The sequence below is a fragment of the Citrus clementina genome, unplaced genomic scaffold, assembly GCF_000493195.1.
Source record: "Citrus clementina cultivar Clemenules unplaced genomic scaffold, Citrus_clementina_v1.0 scaffold_1, whole genome shotgun sequence".
NCBI classification, from domain to species: domain Eukaryota; kingdom Viridiplantae; phylum Streptophyta; class Magnoliopsida; order Sapindales; family Rutaceae; genus Citrus; species Citrus x clementina.
Window position 1 is genome coordinate 21,293,870 of NW_006263303.1, and position 21,740 is coordinate 21,315,609.

Below are 21,740 nucleotides of genomic sequence, written 5' to 3' on the forward strand. Positions count from 1 at the left end.
GTGATAATAAATCACAACATTGGCATCAAAATGTTGATTCGTACCAAGATCTAGGAGAAAAATAAAACAAAGGGGGGAAGCAACACTAGAACAGGGGAGGGCTCGCCTATTCCCTATTATGCAATCTTGACACATACTTCTCTCCCTTTTTTTTTTTTTGTTTAATGGAATATTTTTGCAAAGCAAAATTGAGAATCACAACTATTCAGGTAAAGAGCATAGCTTTTTAAATATTTACTGTGATAATTTTCAAAGGCTTGGTAACAGATAACAGAAATTCCCACAGGGACTGAGGTCTTCAGAATTTTTTTTTTTTTCATTCGAAAAATGTACAAAATAATTTTATACTAAATTTCTTATTCGAGTAAGGGACGGGAATTTGATGAAATCTCAACCCTCCCCATTTCCTCATTTATATTTTTTTATTAGAATTATTATTTTATTTCTTCTTCTAATTTTTTTAGTAAATACATTTAAAATTTAAATTGTAACAATATGGATGCAAATAACAATATCATAAATTTATTTAAAAAATAATATAAATAACAGCTAACATAAAGATTTGAAGTCTGATGAAGAAAATTTTGTTGATGATTCATACTACATAACTTTTATGGATGTGTTCATCTTTTAAGCTTTACTTTTGCTTAATTTTATAAATTATCTTGTAATTTTGATGCATTGACTTAATTTGATAGAAATGATTTTAAGTACTTTAGAGTTTATTTTGATATTTTTGCGTTGATAATATGATTTTATATTTTTACTTTATTATGACTAAATCAAGTTCATAAAATAAAAGTATCTAATATGCGAGAGTAGGGTATTCTTGAGGTCTACTTTTTATTATTTGGGGATTCCATGACCTTCCTTCAAGTAATTTTAAAAGGGATGAGGAGAGTATGGGGGTGGAGTGTCAGAAATCAATACGGGGATTTCGATCCCCTGTCCTCTCCTCCCCATTGCCATTAGTAGCCACAGTGCAAACCATTTTTGGCATCCAAATTTCCAGTCAGGTGATTCAATATCTAAAAAGCTGTAAAAGAAACAACAATGGTAAGCGAAAATCGAAATTAATGAATGAGATCATTAACATACGAAATTTGAAAACGTTGTCGAATGGTTTTGTTCTTGTTTAATTGAACTTCAAATTAACTATATCCAGCCTTGGCTTTCAATTGGAATTTTTCAATTTCGATTCGTAAATCTGATATTAGAAGGCTAATCCGGCAAACAAACATGAGGCCCTTTTTTTCTTTAAAAAAAAAAAAAACAAATGAGGCCCATTTAGGTAGATTTACACCCCCTGGACGCGAGTTATTTAGAGCTTGGTCTTGTGCTTGGAGTTCTTTCTCATTAGCTTGTTGTCAACCTAAAATTATTTTCACAATGTATAAACTAAGATGTCGTTTTGGCTTGTGCCTGTTCGGACATCAGTTCGGACAAATCTTTCGGGCATTACAGATTTTTTATTAAATTTGCGAACATGAAAACTAGCCATAATATAGTCTCTAAGTTAAAATAAACGAATTAACAGATACTGGTGGTGTTTGGTTGCTAAGAAAGTATACGAGATTCGAGTGAAAATGAGAATTATAAATCACAGCTATCTACAAAATGAAGAGCAACTGACTTGATATACAAGTTAATTGTCTTGGTTTACACGTCATCAACTGTCTAACCAATTTCTCAACTAATTGTTCACAATCAGCTCGTTAAGTAAACACCTGAGGTGAGGTGCATGGCAATCCATACCATCAATCCGCATCTGCGTGCCTGCAATTGAGCTGATCCTCTGTGGTGGTCTTCATGGCACTGTAATCTTGAGCAGACTTAAGACGTTGGATTCATAATCTTTGCTTAATTAGACAATTGTATATTTGAAATACCAAGTGTCTATGTCCGGAACAGAGCTTACAAATATGTTAATCTTTTTAAATCTTATGAACCTAACACAAATTGGTTCAATTTAGTAAAAGAGAATAAAAATTTGCGGACACTAAAGTGAAATTGAGGGGAAAAAAGAATACCAATAGTTATATAGGCCACTCAATATACATGGTTCAACTTTTCAGTCTATGTTCATAACTAAAGATGTATTTTACGAAAATATTTCACTAATAAAAAGGGAGAGTAGAAAGTTAAAGGAGAAGATCAAATACAAGTGTATTTCACGACTCCTGTAAAAAAGCCATGGCACGAATTTTTTTTAGCAAATTAAAAAGTACAATGTTTTCATGGGTCAGGCGAAGTTACAGTTACTGAAACTTACAAATGTTCTGATTTTTTTTTCTTTTGAACACGGATAATGTTTTGGCACCATTCCCCAGGCAAGTAGAACTGAGGCTATGATATGTATAACCCACTGAATTCCTCTCTCTCTTCACTTCAATGGCGGTCATAACCCACAAAATTAAAGGAAACGACTTTTTACCTAGTATTTTGATTTTTTGTAATTCCATCCTTATCAATATTTTTCATATTATCTGATATTTTTAATTAACTTTAGGCTTAAATATTTTTGTTCTACAAATATTGTACAACTGTCTATCTACTAGTCTTTCTAAGGACTAGAATTGAATCAATGCAGAATATGACTGACAATGCAAGAGTAATCATTGGCAGACCTATGTTGTGCCTTGGGTCCATTTCTTTGAAAATATTACATTTAATTTGGCCGTGTTGACTAGTCAGTTCAAATTTAATTGGCTAAATGTTTGGCTTTCACTTAAAATTTTTCAATTTCTAATTTTTGACAAAAGGGCTGAATTAACAAAAGAAAAAAAAAAGGGGGGTCAATCCCGCAAACAAACATGAGGCCTATTTGAGTTGATTTTACACCCCTGCATACGTGGTTCAAGATTAAGACACCGTTTGGTATAATTGTGTTGCCATAGCGTAACTACACCAAACCAATAGTTTAGGAGGTAGCTATTCTACTTAAATGCAGTTGTTTCAAACGTTTCAAACGAGATGTAAGTATAGAATTTGACTAATTTGTATTAAAAAAAAAAATTGACTCAACATGCTCACTTGGATTGGACCAGTAGATTAGATTTAAATTTTAGTCCTAAAGTTATAGGATTAGTAATCCAAATTTTCGTAAGGGTTTAGTTGGGATAGAAAATGAAAAGAAAAATCTTTGTCCTTTCATGACATTTTCCATAATTTATTACATTATTTTTACTTATAACTTAAAAATTATTTATTTGTTTATCATTATTAATTAATTTACTATTTAAATAGTTTTATTTAATATGAATCATTTATCTCATATGAAATAACGAATAATTTGAAAAAAAAAATATTTGCTTATTATAATCATTACTATCTAATAACTAATTTAATATACATTTAATTTTTATTATTATTCAGATTAATTATAATTTATCTTATTAAATATCTATTCATAGTTGATATTTATATTCAAATATCAACTTAAATACTATTTAACTTCATTTAAAGTTAATTTAACATAATTCAATCTAATATTATACTAAGCATGAGTCATTACTATCTATACGAAACATTAAAGACACCTTCCGCAAGTAGCAGACTAGCAGGTCACTCTGTGGGACCTGTGGAAATTGGATTATGCAGAAAATTGAGATTATGGTAAACTTTTTCCAAATTAAAAATGTCAAATGGATGTTGAATCGCTGAATAAGATATATATATTGAAATTGTTTAATAGAGGATAATATATTGAAATTGTTTAATACAGGACATCGGCCTTGTTAATAAAATTTCAATATCGATGTCCTTATCTGATACCATTTCGCAGACGTGAACATTTTTACAGTATAAAAACGAAACCATTATTCGTGAGTATTGGTACAAATATATACCAAATTCTATTTGTACAGATTTTTTAATGTCATATTTTTGTTGCATGTCTCACATCTTTAAAAGAATAATAGTAAATATAAGTTAAGAATTAAAAGATTCATATGTAACTTTTAAAAATATATTAATTTAGTTTCATTTAAAGTGTATAAGTAATATTTCAATTTGATAAAAGTTTTAAACTGTTTAAGAAATATTAAGGTTTGTTTACATATAAAAGTTTAAAATTACCATGATGCATATAAAAGTTTTTTACTTTCATACGTCAGAACACTGTTTTAATTTGCCAATCACACCCATGTTCGAAATAAAATTGATATATTTGAGAGAATTTGCTGAAGAATATTAATTGGTACTTAACTATGAACAAAACGACCAGCGATCCTAAGGCTTATATGTTCAAGTTCCTTGGTATTGGGTTATTTCTTTGAATGAATTTAGTCGTATGTCTTGAGCCAGATATGAATCTATATCCTATAATGTTCGATTTTCGGCATCAGCAAAATAATGGCCTTATGTTCTCCTCTTTATTTTTTCTTTTTAAGATATATATTCTCCTTTTTATTTAATGGATGGACTATTTAAACTTACCAAATTCTCCTCTACACCCATCGAAAAAAAATATCAAGTATTAAAAATTAAAAATTCCAAAATCTTAAAATTATCCTCCACTCATTTCCTCTCTTTACTTCAAGATTTGTATTTTATCCCTCTACTACCGTGTTATGCAACCTAAAATCTTAGTTCCATTCTTTTAGCCGCTGATCCTTTTTTGTTTTTATTATCAAATCAAACTCTATTTCTTTCTTTGTATTACATTTATTTTTTTTTTTTGCTCGTTTTAGATTTGTTGTTTAAGAACAAATATTTAACCCAAAGGATTTGTGCAGTTTTCATGGCTAAACTCTTCATTTCAGGATAATAGTAAGTCAAAGATAACAAGTTAGATGTGGTGGAAATTCTTCCACCTCTGCAAGCAAATCACAATAACAAAGTACAAATTTGGTCAACGCATGCGCTGTTGATTACAAGTCTTTGAAATATGTCATAACCTGAAATTCTGCTTTATTAATAGCAACAATTGCACTTCAGTGACGATTGAAAACAGCTCAGTACATATACTTCGATGTCCTAAAACAAATTGGGTGATACGCAACGAATTCGACTTTACTATCAAGAGAGATAAACCAATCTCACTCGCAATTCACAAACCAAAGCGTGAGGCTTCTGCCTCAGGAATATTGACATCATCAAAATAGACTCCAACATCACCCCCGGCCATCATAACCGAACCCTTATTATTTCATACCACTGCACCATAAGCCACAATTCCATGTTGAACAACCATCGAAGAATCAGTGTTAAGATTGAACCAGTCCAAATCATGTGGCTGCCAAGCAACATAACCTAAATTCAAATGCTCCAAATTACTTCCCACGGGTTGTAATGGCTCACATGAAACAGAATCCCCTAATTCCAAAGCACGAGCGACAATACAAGGAAGAAACAAGGTGTTAAATCGTTGATTGATATTAAATAGAAGGTTTAGAGAAAAAGTTGGCGGGTTCAAAATCCAAATAATCCCACCCTTACGTAACTGACTACTTTATTAAGCCATTTCCACAGAAAGTAGGATGTCATTAAAATTGAATTTTGCGGAAGATATTTATGTGGCCCACTATCAAACAGATGCTGAAATAATTGCTGAAAGATCTGCAAGACTCTATTGGCATGGTAAATTCAAATAGTAATTACGCAATCCATTATAAATAGCAATGCCGTTGATAACATATTTCTCATGCACACATTTCCTTTGCTACTGCAAATAGCAATCAAACCAAACATGAGTGGTATCCTTGTTTTTGCCTGCCTTCTCCTAGAATTACTTGTCATTAGTATTAGCTTCTTCAGAGGAAGTTCTTATCATGTGGGTTGCCTTGAAACTGAGAGAAGAGCACTTTTAAGGTTCAAGCAAGATCTCCAGGACCCTTCCAATCGGCTTGCCTCTTGGACTGGTGACGGAGACTGTTGCACATGGGCTGGCGTTGCCTGTGGCAACGTGACAGGCCACATCCTTGAGCTTAATCTTCGAAATCCTTCCACTTCTAATCCAAGATCAATGCTGGTTGGTAAGGTAAATCCTGCTTTGCTTGATTTAAAGCATTTGAGTTACCTGGACTTGAGCTCTAATGATTTTCAAGGGGTTCAAATTCCTAGATTTATTGGTTCTATGCGGAATCTAAGGTATCTCAATCTCTCAGACACTCAATTTGTAGGAATGATACCTCCCCAACTTGGAAATCTCTCCGATCTACAGTTTCTTGACCTCAGTTCGAATTATTTATATGTTGATAATGTTTGGTGGCTCTCTGGCCTTTCTTTCTTGGAACACCTTGATTTGCGTTCTGTGAATCTCAGCAAAGCCTCTGATTGGCTGATGGCAACAAACACACTCCCTTCTTTGTTAGAATTAAGATTGTCAAATTGTAGCCTCCATCACTTCCCCACATTAGCCAGTGCAAATTCTTCATCTCTCACAGTCCTTGACCTTTCCGACAACCAATTGGATAACTCTTTCATTCCTAGTTGGGTTTTTGGTCTCAGTCGTTTAGTCTTCCTTGATCTAGGTTTTAATAATCTTCAAGGTCCAATCCCTAGGGGACTTCAAAACTTGACTTCTCTTAAGCATCTGGATTTAGATTCCAACCACTTCAACTCTTCAATTCCCGACTGGTTGTATAAATTTAGCCCACTTGAGTGCCTTAATCTTCGCAACAATAGCTTGCAAGGTACAATTTCAGATGCTATAGGAAACCTGACTTCTGTCAGTTGGCTTGATCTCTCAATCAATATTGGTCTTCAAGGGAGAATTCCAAGGTCCATGGCAAATTTTTGTAATTTAAAGTCAGTCAATCTTCGGGGTGTCCATTTGAGCCAAGAAATTTCTGAGATTTTAGATATTTTCTCGGGATGTGTTTCTAATGGACTAGAGAGTTTAGATATGCGGAGTAGTTCAATATATGGTCATTTGACTGATCAGCTTGGCCAATTTAGAAATCTTGTCACTCTTAATCTTGCTAATAATTCAATTGTTGGTCTTATTCCAGAGTCATTTGGTCAACTCTCAACCTTGAGAGAACTACAGATATATGATAATAAGTTAAACGGAACACTTTCTGAATTTCACTTTGCCAATCTGACAAAACTGTCATGGTTCAGAGTAGGTGGAAACCAATTAACGTTTGAAGTGAAGCATGATTGGATTCCTCCTTTCCAACTTGTTGCATTAGGATTGCATAATTGTTATGTAGGGTCGCGATTTCCCCAATGGCTTCATTCACAAAAGCATTTACAGTATCTCAATTTACTCAACTCAAGAATTTCAGATATTTTTCCCATTAGATTTTTGAAATCTGCTTCCCAGTTAAAGTTTTTGGATGTCGGCCTTAACCAATTTCACGGGAAGATTAGTAATCTAACCAAGAATACTCAACTTCTGTTTCTTAGCGTGAATTCGAATAATATGTCTGGTCCATTACCCCTTGTATCATCCAACCTAGTTTATTTAGATTTTTCTAATAACTCATTTTCCGGATCAATTTCTCATTTCTTGTGTTACAGAGTCAATGAGACAAAGAGCTTAGAGGGTCTTAAGCTGACAGACAATTATTTACAAGGTGAAATACCTGATTGTTGGATGAGTTATCAAAATTTGAAGGTACTTAAACTAAGTAACAACAAATTTTCTGGTAATCTTCCAAACTCATTGGGTAGTATAACTTCTCTCGTTTGGTTGTACCTTCGTAAAAACAGACTCTCTGGGAAGATACCCATTTCTCTTAAAAATTGTACAGCATTAGCGTCACTTGATGTTGATGAAAACGAGTTTGTTGGCAATATTCCAACATGGTTTGGAGAAAGATTTTCAAGAATGCTTGTTCTCATCCTTCGTTCCAACCAGTTTCACGGCCCTCTACCGAAGACAATATGTGATCTAGCTTTCCTACAGATCTTAGACCTTGCTGACAACAATCTCTCCGGAGCCATACCAAAGTGTATTAGCAATCTCACCGGCATGGTGACAGTGAAGTCTTTTACAGGCAGTGTTGTTGTGCAATATCTACCTTTTCCCCTAGATATAGATTTAACAATTACGGAGAAGGCATTAGTTGTGAGCAAAGGGGAAGTGGTTGAGTATGGTAAGATTCTCCCTTTGGTAAGTCTGCTAGATATTTCCAGGAATAATTTCTCGGGAGAGATTAATTCAGAAGTGACAAATCTTAAAGCATTGCAGTCAATAAATTTTTCTTTCAACACTTTCACGGGAAGAATTCCTGAAAGTATTGGTACCATGAGGGCATTGGAGTCTGTTGATTTTTCTGTAAACCAACTTTCGGGTGAAATTCCTCAGAGCATGTCAAGCTTGACGTTCTTGAATCATTTGAACTTGTCCAATAACAACTTGACTGGGAAAATTCCTTTAAGTACTCAACTGCAAAGCTTCAATGCATCTAGCTTCGCCGGCAATGATCTCTGTGGAGCTCCTCTTCCTAAGAATTGTAATGAGAATGTTCCAATTCCAGAAGATAAAAATGGAGATGAAGACGAAGATGGAGTGGACTACTGGTTGTATGTAAGCACGGCACTTGGATTTGTGGTGGGATTCTGGTGTTTTATAGGCCCTTTGATTTTCAATAGAAGATGGAGGTACAGATACTGTCATTTCCTGGATCGCCTTGGGGAGAGAAATAATCTTGCTTCTGTTGTAAGAAAATGTTGCTAGATTTTCTTTGTTTTGGAGTATGTTGCTTAAGGCACCATGTTCATGAAATAAAGTATTACTTATGTTGTTACTTTTTTTTTTCTTTTTTTTGCTTGGTTGTAAATAAAAAATTATTACTCGAAATAAACGAATTGCCTTTTATTTATTTGTGCTAAGGGAAAACTAATGCGAAATTTTTTAAAATAAACAGGATGATATTTGAAATATGAGAGACCTTTCCAACTCGACAAAATTACTCCCGATAAATGGAAAGTAAAGAAATATATTTTATGGACGGTACACTCAACGTACAAGCTCAATGATCTTAGATTAAAAGTGATCATAAATCACAACGATGGTATCAAAATGTTGATTCGTATTAAGATCTTCAGAAAAGGAAAAAGAAAAAGTTTTGCATATACAGTTGATGAGAGATTGATTTCAGGCACAAGAAGTTCTTGCCGAGGTGCCCTGCTTGCTGGAATAATCATTCCATTCTGCAGTCTCTGATCCAAAGTTCCTGGAGCGTATATTATAATCATGTGGCATCATTTTTAAGCCGCTTATCGATTAACTAAGAAGCTATTCTATGCACAATATGCTACGTCTGTTTGGCCTGCAGTAACAAATAGGAAACGGCAAACTTTTAGAGTGAAATGGAAATGCTTTCTAGATTAACAAGCAACAGAAGAAGGTTCAACTATTCTCTATTATGCAATCTTGACATATATTTCTTTCTATTTTTCGTTTTATGGAATATTTTCAATACAACGTTGAGATTAAAACCTATTCAATTTAAAAACAAACCTTTTTTAAATATTTCTTGTGAAGTTTCATAGCCCCAATGCAAGCTTTTTTGGCGTCCAAATTTCCAGTCATGTCATTCAATATCTGAAAAGGTTAAAAAGAAACAAAATTGGAAATAGAAAAGAAAAATTAAAGAATGAGATGAAAGACAGGATGGTCTATAGCCAAATCAAATTTCCCGGGGTGCTTTCATGGCAATGCAGTGATTTTTTTCCTAGTGAATGTCATTTAATGGTATTGCCAGCATCTATATCACCCAACAACTTCTCTTCATTAAGAAAATTTCCCAAAGTAACTCCTCTTCATTAAGAAAATTTTCTTTTATTTGACGAGAACTTCTGTTATGTTCAAGAACAATTCTCTTCATGCACAACTTCTAAGCTATTCTTTTTTCTTATATGCGTTTATTGTGTTCTCTACTTGACTCTTATAGTCCACGAATGTGGATTGAACGTTTATAAAGTACGTAAGTTGATGACTGATCAAGCTGACCTTAACAACATCGTCCAGGCCGCGAGCTTCTTGCAGCAGCTTTGAGCTCTTATCTTTTAAGACACTGGCAACAAGAAACACAGAAATGGGAAGGGGAGCTTCTGAAGTCTTTGCTCCATTTTTCATATTTTCTCTCTCATACTTCCCACACTGACGAATTGATTTTGCTTTTGCTTTAGATCCCTCAGATTTAGTACTAGCAGCTGATTCAGCTTCTTCATACAGATAGAACAAGTGGGGATCATATTCTAGGGCCCACATCATCTGTTAAAAGTTGAAACAACCACAGAAAACAGCAATTATGATAATCAAAATTCACCTTCGCATGGAGGAAAAGAGAAGCATAACAAAAAAGCATTAAACTAAGAATGCAAGTTCAGAGAAAAGCATAAAACAAAACTAAGCATGTAGAGTTTCTATTCAACCCATTATACATCTCCACATCCACATAGATTCCTTAATTACCCTGTGTTGGGAGGGCATCAAATGCAAATCATACTGACTGGCCATTCTTCAGCCACATAAGTGAGCAACGTGATTAGATATTAGCACGATCCATTATTTTTCCTCTGCGCACTTGAGAAACTTACCGCCATAGGCCTTTCGTTTCATTTGTTTAATAGTCATGGAAGGGATTGTAATCCAAGTCCTGGGATATGAATCATGTAGGGAAAACTATGGTATAGACCCCTAGGTACAAACCTCATTCATGCTATAAAATTAATTGTACTAGAACTATTCTTCTTTTTTCCAATTTTTAATTACTTGAATCAGAAATAACAAAAAGGGAAGACAAACTGAAAAACTTATCACTGAATTTTGTGAAAATTGGAATTCACATTTAAGGCGTTAAAAGAAAGGTATTGAGAAGTCTAGAAAGCACCTGAACTTTCTCAATTCAATAAAGTCAAAAAAAGAAAACAAAAAAAAAAAGAAAAAAGATGGCATTGGAAAAGGTAAACCATACCTCCCAGAGATATAATGAGTCACAAAATGAAAATTCTCTACGGAACAAGACCATAAGCATTCTGAACGCAAAGAGATAGTCACCTCCGCCCAGTGTCTCTGTGTACAATAAAACATAATTTCTTGTTTCTTTCTGGCACATAAAAGGCAGAGATGCAGGAGAAAGTTGTGTAATGCAGTATCAGAAGAAAAACACAGACAGTTAAAATATCATGTACTATTACTATACATGAATAAAAGAATTTTTAAACCATTAACAAATCCTAAATACCTACAGATTGCATCTGCACAAGTTCAAGAAAGAAAATTCAAATGAGTTGGTTTGACAAAACATCACAGTTTGGATTGCTTTGTGTGGGAGCACAAAAAATTGTTTTGGATAAAAGAAAGCAAACATAATTCCCTTGTTTTGAATCAGAAAACATAAAGCCTTTGCCAACAAACATTTTAAAGAGTTATTTTTGGGCTTTCTACCCAGTAGCACACAGGACTGGTAAAAAATTTTGAGCCTACATACTTTCATTGTCAGCTTCTTGTTAAAATGACAAAGCAAAGATTTGTGAGTTGCTAATGAATAAGTGTAAACTGGCTTACACTGACTGAGATGCGAGATTATTTGAGACATTTTTGCTGTATATTATTACCCAAAATTACAAGCAAAAACGTATATTCTAGATCATACCTAAATGTTGATGAAGTTTTGGATCGATAACCTGAGTAATTGAAGCCAAATTACTAAGTTGTGTCTCCACCCCAACAGAGCTCTCAGTGCATCTGAAATTTCCTCGCTTCAGAATTTCAAATAAGAACAATATGAGTAAGAATCTGGATATTGAGTTGCAAAAAAAGAAGTATAAGACAACAGCCACCAGAACAAAAAAAATATATCTAAATTATCATATGGAGACGCGGTTCATTTAATTCCCAACACCGAAAAGAAAATAAAAATTAAAACCTCCTAAGCCCTCCTATGCATGTAGACTAGTTGTTCAAGAACAGAGATCTGACACTTAGAGGAACATGCTTCTTAGATAATTCTGACACATTTTCCTGTTTCATTAAAGAAAAAGAAAACATTTCCCTCTTGTGGCTTTACAAAAAGGAAAGGATCAAATTCACTTTGACTAAGGATGAATCAGGAAGACCAATATCAAGCAAGCATTGAGAGCCAATGCATAGTTTCCAGAACATGGATAAAGACAATTTGTAAAACCACCACCAAGTATCACAAAGCTTGCAAATTATGATGTGCAACAGTTCACAAGAGTGGACAGAATATGATTTCCCTGGGTATAATGGAGACGGATTGAAAACATGCTACGTAGAATCAGAGAAAAGAAGAAACAACATATGAAGCATAGAACAAGAAATCAATTGATGAAAGCAAACAAATGAAAGAAATTGATGGGAATTCATTAGTTACAATTTCAAATAAACTATATATCGCAAAAGGGGAAACTACATAAACTCTGCAGCCATGGAAATGGAAAGAATTTCCAGGTGAAAGGTGCTGGAAAAGGCTAAAATGAATAAAAGCGCTTGCTATATTTTGCATTGTTCCTATTATTGACAGGGAATCCTAAAGAGACTTCAAGAGAGATGAAAATAAATATTTTACCAATGCAATGGAATTTATCTTATCCTCAATTTTTAAAACATTAATAAATGAAGAATGTCATATTGTTAAGCAAGAAGTTAACTTGTTGGTAGCTCTTAATAAAACAAAATTCTACACACCAAATCAAAATGCAATATTGCGCCACACAATGAATTCCATGGAAAATGCAATAAATAATATATACCAATCTGCGCATCAAACGTTCGAAGCACCAAAATGCATCAGCTTCATTTTCAAGCAGAATTATCATGGGGGAACAAAGATCACTCATTCCTGTTCATCACAATGACAAAGTTCAACTGCAGAGTTAGCACTTTAATGCACGTGATAGTGGGGCCCCAACAATAAAGGAATTTTGTTTAATTACTCACCTTGACAATAGCCAACATCTCTATCTACCCAGGCATAAACAGCTAGAATATCCCAAAGTTTCGACAAGTTTTCTTGCTTCTCATAAAACACCAATGTCCTGTCAGTGCGAATCACATCAAGACCTAGCATAAACAGTATCCAAGTAGAATGAGTCAGAAATAATAACTAGTAAAAAAATTAAAAAAAAAAAGGATAAACGAAAAATAGGGAAGAAATATTTAGATTTACTTTTGATGGTTAACATGAGTAAAAGAATCACCAACCATAGGAAAAAGGAATAACGAGTTCAACTATAGAAAAGAGGAATAATAAGTTAGTACAACTTACAAAAGAGATTTCTATCTCTATCCATTTTCTTCTTGAAGGACATTAATGTAAACCAGAATTCAAAATTCATGCTGGAATAAGATATTTGAGATGGAATGCTCATTCGAAATGTGAAAGAGTCATTCAAACCACAATCTCAAGACCATCATGCATGTATAAAAAGTTCAATCATGAAATGGTAATTCTCATCATTTATTACCAATCGGTAGAAGCTGAAATAATGGGTATTTCAAATCCTTCACATGCTATATTAATCTAAAGTCAAAATAAGAAACAGAGAATTGACAGAAGGAAAGGAGCAAATTTGAGGGGTGGAAAAAAATAAATGGGTCTGCATATGCAATTCAAAGGCATCACCAACCTATTTGATGTAGTGTTAGCATCCACTGAATAACTTTCTTGTCCAAAGGACCATGGCTGAGAAGCTCTTTCACCATTTTTGAACTAGAAGCACTTATACCTGAAGAATGCATGGCATTAACATATAAAATATCACTGTATTTCAGTGTAGTCACTTTCTTTAGAATGTAACGTCAATTCCTTGCCTGAATTTGTTTCTTGAAGTACTAAAGGGTCTTGAATGGGTTGACCATCTTCAGTGACTACAGGGGCAGTGATGAATTTGCCACTTCCAACAACAGGAAAGATTTGATGGCACTCCTCCTTCCACGCAGAATATTGCAACCTGAAGACAAAAGAAATAACAGTTAGCAAATGAAGTCCTACTTTATGGTGAGGTTGCAGAAAAGATTTTAGTTATTCAGCTCCCAAAAGATTATTGAAATGGACCTTCTAATTGATGAACTCATAAAATTATGCCACACTAAACTAAATATATGATAAGAATTCAGATGTGTTTAAAGTGCAAAAGTGTATAAACATTAAGCAAAGCTCATCATCTGAATTTCAAGCATAAATTAAACTTTATTGAAAACTGAACAATTAGGTATTCCTTGCTATTTACAAACAATAAGCAAAGACCGTTAGATCATCTAAGGATTTGATGAAGGAATAATTTTTATTCCTAGTGTGACCAACAAACTCAGTGAGTTAACAATGAAATCAAATTTTCAATGGAAGAAATACTTGCGTCAAAATAATACAAAAAGATCGAGCACACCATATTAACCGGACATACATTATTGTCAAAGCCAGAAGCCAAGCCAATGAAAAATTAGTTTTGACCCTTTGCATGCCCAATACGTTATTTGATATCTAAAAATCTAAAATAGGATCACATCTTGACAGTGACACTGATCAAAATTTTAGTTCCCAACAATCTCAAAGAAAATATTTATGAACTAACTTTTAATATTATTATAATCTGTACAAAATATTAAATATTTACTACCTTCGACGTTGCCGTATCTCCTCTCGTTCATCAAATGTACTCTTAGGCTCATAACAACCGAGTAGAAATTCCCAAACTTCTCCTCTAATTGATGGATGGATGCCCTATGGAGACAAAACAATGCAGAATGTTAGTTATCAGCATTCTCAAATTGATCAGAAAACAATTTAATGGGAAAAGGCAATAGTAAATGAGAGCAAAGAAAATTACGGAAAATTTAAAAAAAGGGATGAATATAGCAAACTCTGCCAATTGCAAACTTATGTAACCTTGCTAAAATAGAAAAGATAATATAATGGTGCAGCAACCATAAAAGTGACTGCAGTGAGACTCCTGATGGCAAAAGGGATAAAAATTCACAAAGCAATGTTACAATCATTATGATTGAGGTGCATTAAGTGATTCGCCAAATCTATTTCAAACTTATCAAATAAATCTAAGTTCATTCCAAACAATCATACAAAGTAATTCTAAGCAAAAGCAAATAACTTTAAGCATGCTCAAACTTGGGCATAACTTCTAATATTCTACCATGCAGAATATGTCCAACCTCAGCTTGTAGCAACTTTTAAACAACAAAGATGAACTTACCCCACGATGGATTCGACTTAGAGTCTTTCCTATATCCAGCTGTCCTTCTGGAGTAAACGCAGCCTGCCATTTCCTAGCACTTAGCGTTTTCCCAGGCTGCATTAGCCAAAAAAACTGAAAGCTTTAGTAATTTCAAACAAAGCCGTACATTTAAGGATAATCAAATCAAAACCAAACTGATGCTTTCTATCATGGTGAGCAAGTAAATTCTCATAAATAAATAATGCACAGCTATTGAAATAAATTATCTTTATTGATCAAAATTTTGGGTTGAAAATGAAATTGGTGAAGGTTTAAAATTTCAAAAAATTTGTTATACCTGGCCTAAGGTTATCATCTTACAAACTTAACTACATTGTTAGAAATATGTACAAAAACATGTGCTCAAGATCTTTGTTTTGGTTAAAAAACCTTTAATATCATCATCAAAATTCATAAATTTACAACCCAATTAAACTCAATATTGCTCAAATTCCTTATTTCCCGAAGGCCAATATGTATGATACATTTCTCATAACATAATCGAAATCCAACATTAACACACGCATTCGTCATCACATTTAAATGTTATCAATAACATTTTTAAAATTCATAAATCAGCCTATCATGCTGAACAAATAATGCAACATTTCCATAATTCACAAAACAACAACTGCTGCTACCCAGAAAATATAAGGGAAAGAACAAAAAATTGAAACTTCAGCATAAACAAGCAGGAAAGCACAAACCTTGATTTTGAATCTAGTTTTGGGCACATCAGTGCACTCAGGCCTGACCTCGTAGTAAGAATCAGCAGGTTCAGCCGGCGCCCCCCACATTTATGATGAAAAATAGACAAACAATATCCAAACAAATACTGTTTTCAGAAAGCAAAACCGGAACCTTCAACCCAGATCCCCACGACTAAAGATCAATCAAATTATGTTTTCAGATACCCTTTTGAGAGAAAAATTCACAGATGCCAAATATGGGGGACCCAGTTGAGGTGCTGGCAGAAACCAAGAATTGATCAAAGCTAAAGAAATGACATAAACAATGTATTTCTCATTAATTTTTTTTCTTTTTTTCTTTTTTATTAGTAAAGGCTTAGTTGGTGTTGTTGATGGTGCTGGTTATGGCGGATGTGTAAAGCTTGTCTGTCTGTCTCAAAGCCATCTCACAACACAACCGCAGGCCGGTCAATGCGTTAATGTTTTTTTAACGTTCCTGGTTGTTTCTCTCTTTCTCTGCCACCAGCCGTATCCCCGATTTTTGCCAAAATCATAAATAAGGGTAAAATTACAACTCATTTTACATTCAGGTCCCTGCTATATTATGTTTTGCTAACGGGTGGTAATGAGAGATCATCCGCTTTTGTAAGTTGTAACTATATTCCTGTACTGATTAGATATAATTAGAGGTGGTAATTAATTTCTTATACGGGCTCGCAAGCATTAAATTATGAGTTCAAGTTGATTAAAATTAAATTAGCTAGAACCTTTCTTAATTAATGCATAACCCACTCATTCGTATCCTCAAATTAAAATCACCTCTTTCAAGATTAGTATGTTTAGCAATGAATGTAAGAGATCAATTTAAATAAGTTGTTAATGTACAACAAAATATGGTTTAATATATATATATACACACACCTGTCATTTTTATTAAAGTCATATTTAGCATTTTCTTAGTACTTTGATATTGTAATTTACTATTTTTATTTAAGTTTACTTAAGGGAGTAAGTTTAGTTTGTTATAAATAAGTCATGTTATTATTGTTTAAATAATTTTTATATAGATACAACAAAGTAATAATAATAATAATAAAAGCAATGGTTGATGTTTAGTGGATGAGGTTTTCTATTCCCATACCTTCAAAAAAAAATCTCACTAGATAGTAGAAAGTGATAGTTTAACTTTTATGAGTAATGTTTATTACAATCTATTGCACAAATATTATATATAAACTAATGTATAAATATAACATTGTTACCATATGTCTCATACTTTTAAAGGTTTCGAATATAAATATGACATAAAATATTATATTTTATAATCACATAACATATGACTTCAGTTAGGAAAAATGACACCAATACTCCCTTAATTTAAGAAAATGATCATAAAAATGTCATGTTTTTAGATATAATCACTCTGAATCATTTTGGGGCACACATACTCTTTTTTGGACAAATCTTAGAGACCACGTACATATATGATCATATATAAATACAAAGGAAAGTTTATATGTTTTAAAAAGTGTTTATATTACCATTTTGAAATACTAAAAAAGAACTTGTATATCTTATAAAAGAATATATTTAATTATTTCTAAAATTACGAAATTTTCGTGATCATTTCTTTAAACTAAAGAAAAGGGGTATCAGTATCCCTTTTCCCATCTGTAAATATAAATAGATTTTATATTAATTTTTTTACCAGTGTAGCACTAAAACAAGTACACAGACATTTGTGCATCTAGTTCTGGGTACTGAAACCCTGCAGTAGTATTTGACTTCATTAGATAGACAGTGTCAATATGACAGTAGATATTGCACAATTGTAAGGATATGTCTCAGGATAATTATAAACCATAAAATTAAGGAGCCTATTGTAAATAACTCTCTAGTTTCTTCATATTTACAATTGAAAAATTACACTTCTCCTTTCTGTCTTTGCTCTGAGGATAAATTCTCTCTCTCAACTTCATTTAATATCCTAACTTAAATGATCTCTGCATATCTCACCGGTATTTTCAGTTAATTACAGCAAAATTTTATATTTCATATATATATAAAAAGGAGAAATTGTTGACGAATTCTGAAGTGAATGAAGAAATTCTTTTTAAATTTCGTAAAAAAGAAAAACTGGCGCATAATATACGAACGAATCCGGATTGTCTCTATGCATTTACAATATTCTGTATCTATTTACAGTTTACTTCAAGCATGTAATTTTTTGGGATAATTTTTATTTGTTTATTTTTTTAATCTGTTATATTATATTTTGCAGTTAATTATCGGGTTTTAACTTTTTAACTAATGGTGAATTAAGAATCCTCACTGAAAGTTATGGGATCGAAAAGAGCTCGTGATCACACAACCTGTTCTCTACTTTTTACTCCCCAATTTTCAATCTTTATCTTGGCAATGGGTTGGTGCAAAAAGCCTTTCTAAAATGGGATACCTGTGAATTGTGGTCTGCTTAAACATTTGACCTCCTCAATAATCCCATGAATCAGTCCAACATGCCTCCATTTGCTATAAAATCTGCGGCTCTTCAATTCCTTTTCTTTTCTTTTTTTTTGAATTGTTCAATGTTTCATTCAACTTCCTTCCCAAGGAGGATATGGTGATTTTAAATTTGTAAAATTCAACTTGCATATGGTTGTTGGAGATATAAAGTGAGTGCTCAGAAAAACTTGATCTATTCTATGACAAACACTCGAAGTATAATCATACATTTACACAAATTTTATCGAGAGATACGAATAAATGGGCTCAATTATTTAGATAAGGTATGCGAGACTTGACGTGGGGGTCTTGAAAATTTTTAATTTATTGTAATTATAATATATTTGTAAATGTAATTAAAAAAGTTGTATATCTATTTGGATCATTTAGCATATTCTTACAAAAACTCTAACTAGATTGTGATTAAAAGAAGTGTAGAATAGTGAATATCATATCATTCTTATGTCACTAGCTAATAGGGATGGTCAAAATTAACATGTTGGGATTAATTTCCCTTTTTCTACAATAAAAATGATTTAATCTAGCAAGAAGAATCAAGCACATTGAATATCAAACCCCCAGTCCCCCACTCATTTTGATTGGTGGCCAATCTTGTATAGGAGTTGATTAATTGCTCAAGGACTTGTATGTCGCCAAGGGGAAGAATAGTCAAAACTCAAAAGCAACTATTAAACACCAAACTATGCCACTCGGGTCCACTCATTTAATGCTCTATGTCCACAGAAACCGTAAAACAATATCAGAATTGAGTAGATCTCTACAAATATGGCAATCCCTAACTTAGAGGGATCCCTACAAATATATATACATATGGGGATCAAAATTGATTGGTGTGAGTGGTTCGGCACTCTCACTCCTTAAGAGATGTCAGGGGTTCAAGTCATACTCTCGTATGGAGTCACCACTTTGTCCAGTACTTTACCCCTTATGGGCCGACCCGGTGTAAGCGGGGATTAGTCTAGGTTGTAGTACAAGCTTAAAGGTGCCTCCCACAGTTGAGGCCCACTCAGAACCACCTCGTGATTCAAAAAAAATATATATACATATAGGGACGGGTTATTTGCACTTAAAAAAATTATTTTACGCACTCTTATTTTAAAAAAGTTTATTTATTATTAAAAATACATTTGATGTGAATTATAAGAACAGTTCTTCCCTTAAATAACCTAAGTGATTGCTTAGGAGTTAGGATCCATTATATATTAAGGCTTTAAATTTTTGTTGAACATATTATTTTATTCTTAAAAAAATAAAAATTTGTATATTATAGCTAACTCAATTATAAATATATATATTAATTTTGAATTTATTGTTGTTTTATAATTATCTTTTCCTAAAAAAACCATCAAAATCCCTACAAAGTCTCTCCCATTAAAAGCTTATGTTTATTACCTTATCCATTAGAATATTTTCCTCCTAAAATAGGAGATGATGTGCATTACTTAAGGAGGGGAAAAAAAGAAAAATCAACGGTTTTTCCTATTTTCATAGTTAATAGTAATTGCTCAAAGGCTCATAAATCATATAATCAAAATTAATTTGTAATTTCATAGCATCTCAAACTTTCATGTTTTATCTTTCGATGCTCCTCTTAATTACTTGTGTCATTTATTTTTTGTATTCTTTTTGAAAATATTCTTGTTTTTGTAGGCTTTTGTTTCTATTTTTCTTGAATAATTGTATGCTTGTTTTGAAAAAAAAAAATCTATTAGAAAATAAATGTTCAGCAATATTAAAAAAAATATATATATATATAATTATAGAGAAGTTAGTTCAATTTCAAAAAGTAGTTCTTGATGAGTTTGTCACAAGTAATAAAGATGGGAACTTGAGTAAAGAATTAGTAATTGAATAAGCTTCAATTAAATTAAAAGATCATGAAACAATTTGCCTAGTTGAGCAGCCCCTGGTGAATAATTATTAAGGACATATTATGAGTCAATATAATATAATTACTCTAAACACTCATCTAATTATTAATGTACTATACAATCCATTCACTTTTTTTTTTTTTTTTGAAAAAACCAATCCACTGACAATTAATATTTATTATGTTATTCTGCAAATTGAGAGAAAAATTAATGCTTAAACATCTAAATTTCTATGCGGTATTTGATTAGTCTTCACTGTTATACATATATATTGCTAATAATATTATTATCCCACAGCAAAATCCTTTTCCATGTCCTTATTCCTTTCTTTCTTTCCTTTTTTTTTTTTTTGGTGAAAAGAACCCCTGGGTTTTAGTTAAATAGATGAATCTATTATAAAATTAAAAAGAAGAACTTAAAATTTGATAGGAGTTAAAATGCATTTTTGAAAACTTAGTAACTAGTAAAGTATTTTTATACTTTGGCATGATTCTAATGTTGCAAATATGCATTTAAAATTTTTTAAGAATTTTTGTTTGGTTGTGTCGAATAGTTTTATAGGTGCATACAATAAAAAAAAAGATTATCAATTTAAAAAGTTTAAGTGAGGATATTTTTACTATTTAATGAATGTACAAAGTAAAAAATTAATTTTTTAAATTTAATAGATGGTAAAGATTTTTTGAAATTTATTTTCAAGCATCGAACCATGATTTTAGTTGTCACGTTAATTAGTGGGTGCAATTATGGCTTTGGTTAGTTATCATATCTATTAGCTGTTTTATTTGTTTTTGGGCCGGGAACAAAAAGTGCTAATGTGGTTGCACATTGGGGCCATGAATTATTAGACTTGAGGGGTTTCTTATATGGGCTCCAGAGAAATAATATCAGATTTGATTTCTATACAAATATGGGAACTTTGAAGTTGAGCATAATAAGCATTTCTTAATTCGGTACCTAATTCGGATTCTTTCCGAATATGATTATGTGTTAGAGTAAATTATTTAACTGTTAATTAGTAGTTAATAAATAAATAAAAATAAAGAATCTTACCCATACACTACAGTGGCAGATGTAGAAAAATAATTTACTGATAGCTAAATTAAATAATAGTAAGATAAAAACTGAAAACTTGAATATAATTCTTTTGATTTAACACAATCTCTAGTTGAAATGTGGCACCTACAATTTTATAATTAGGAATTATAAATATTTTGAACTGTGAGCTTTGATTTTTAAGTCAAAGTATAACTTTTGTAATTAATAAAATAATAGTTTAAATTTTAAAGGATGAGACTATCTAATAATTTGACAAGACTATTTAGAAATATGTGACTTTTTCTTTATAAAATAGAGATTTTATTTTTTCCAGTGGGGGCTTGAGCCCCCAGTGGTCCTATAGTGAATCCACCTCTATACTACTATAAAAAATACATATGGTAGAAAATCTTTAAAAGTATAATATATATTTGATAACGAGAGGATCTTATTCCTTCCCATATAG

At 32.3% G+C, this 21,740-nt stretch overlaps 2 protein-coding genes across 2 annotated transcripts in view; one reads left to right on the forward strand and one right to left on the reverse strand.

Moving 5' to 3' along the window:
* Window positions 1–8,629, forward strand: part of LOC112095734 (receptor-like protein EIX2) — a 9,406-nt gene extending 777 nt beyond the window's left edge. The window contains exons 3-4 of the mRNA XM_024177843.1: window positions 5,743–6,280; window positions 6,485–8,629. Of these exons, the coding sequence (XP_024033611.1) occupies window positions 5,743–6,280; window positions 6,485–8,629 (2,683 nt within the window). The remainder of the gene's footprint in view (window positions 1–5,742; window positions 6,281–6,484) is intronic.
* Window positions 8,630–8,917: 288 nt separating this feature from the next.
* LOC18054284 (GTPase-activating protein GYP7) lies at window positions 8,918–16,357 on the reverse strand. Its single transcript, XM_006452144.2, has 12 exons — window positions 15,861–16,357; window positions 15,133–15,228; window positions 14,542–14,645; window positions 13,736–13,875; window positions 13,552–13,650; window positions 12,863–12,985; window positions 12,676–12,764; window positions 11,556–11,661; window positions 10,875–10,972; window positions 9,908–10,171; window positions 9,416–9,499; window positions 8,918–9,224 (listed from the first exon to the last, which is right to left on the reverse strand). Exons 1-12 carry the CDS (start codon window positions 15,948–15,950, stop codon window positions 9,210–9,212), a joined length of 1,308 nt encoding a protein of 435 aa, XP_006452207.1. The 5' UTR covers window positions 15,951–16,357; the 3' UTR covers window positions 8,918–9,209.
* Between the last annotated feature and the right edge of the window lie 5,383 nt (window positions 16,358–21,740).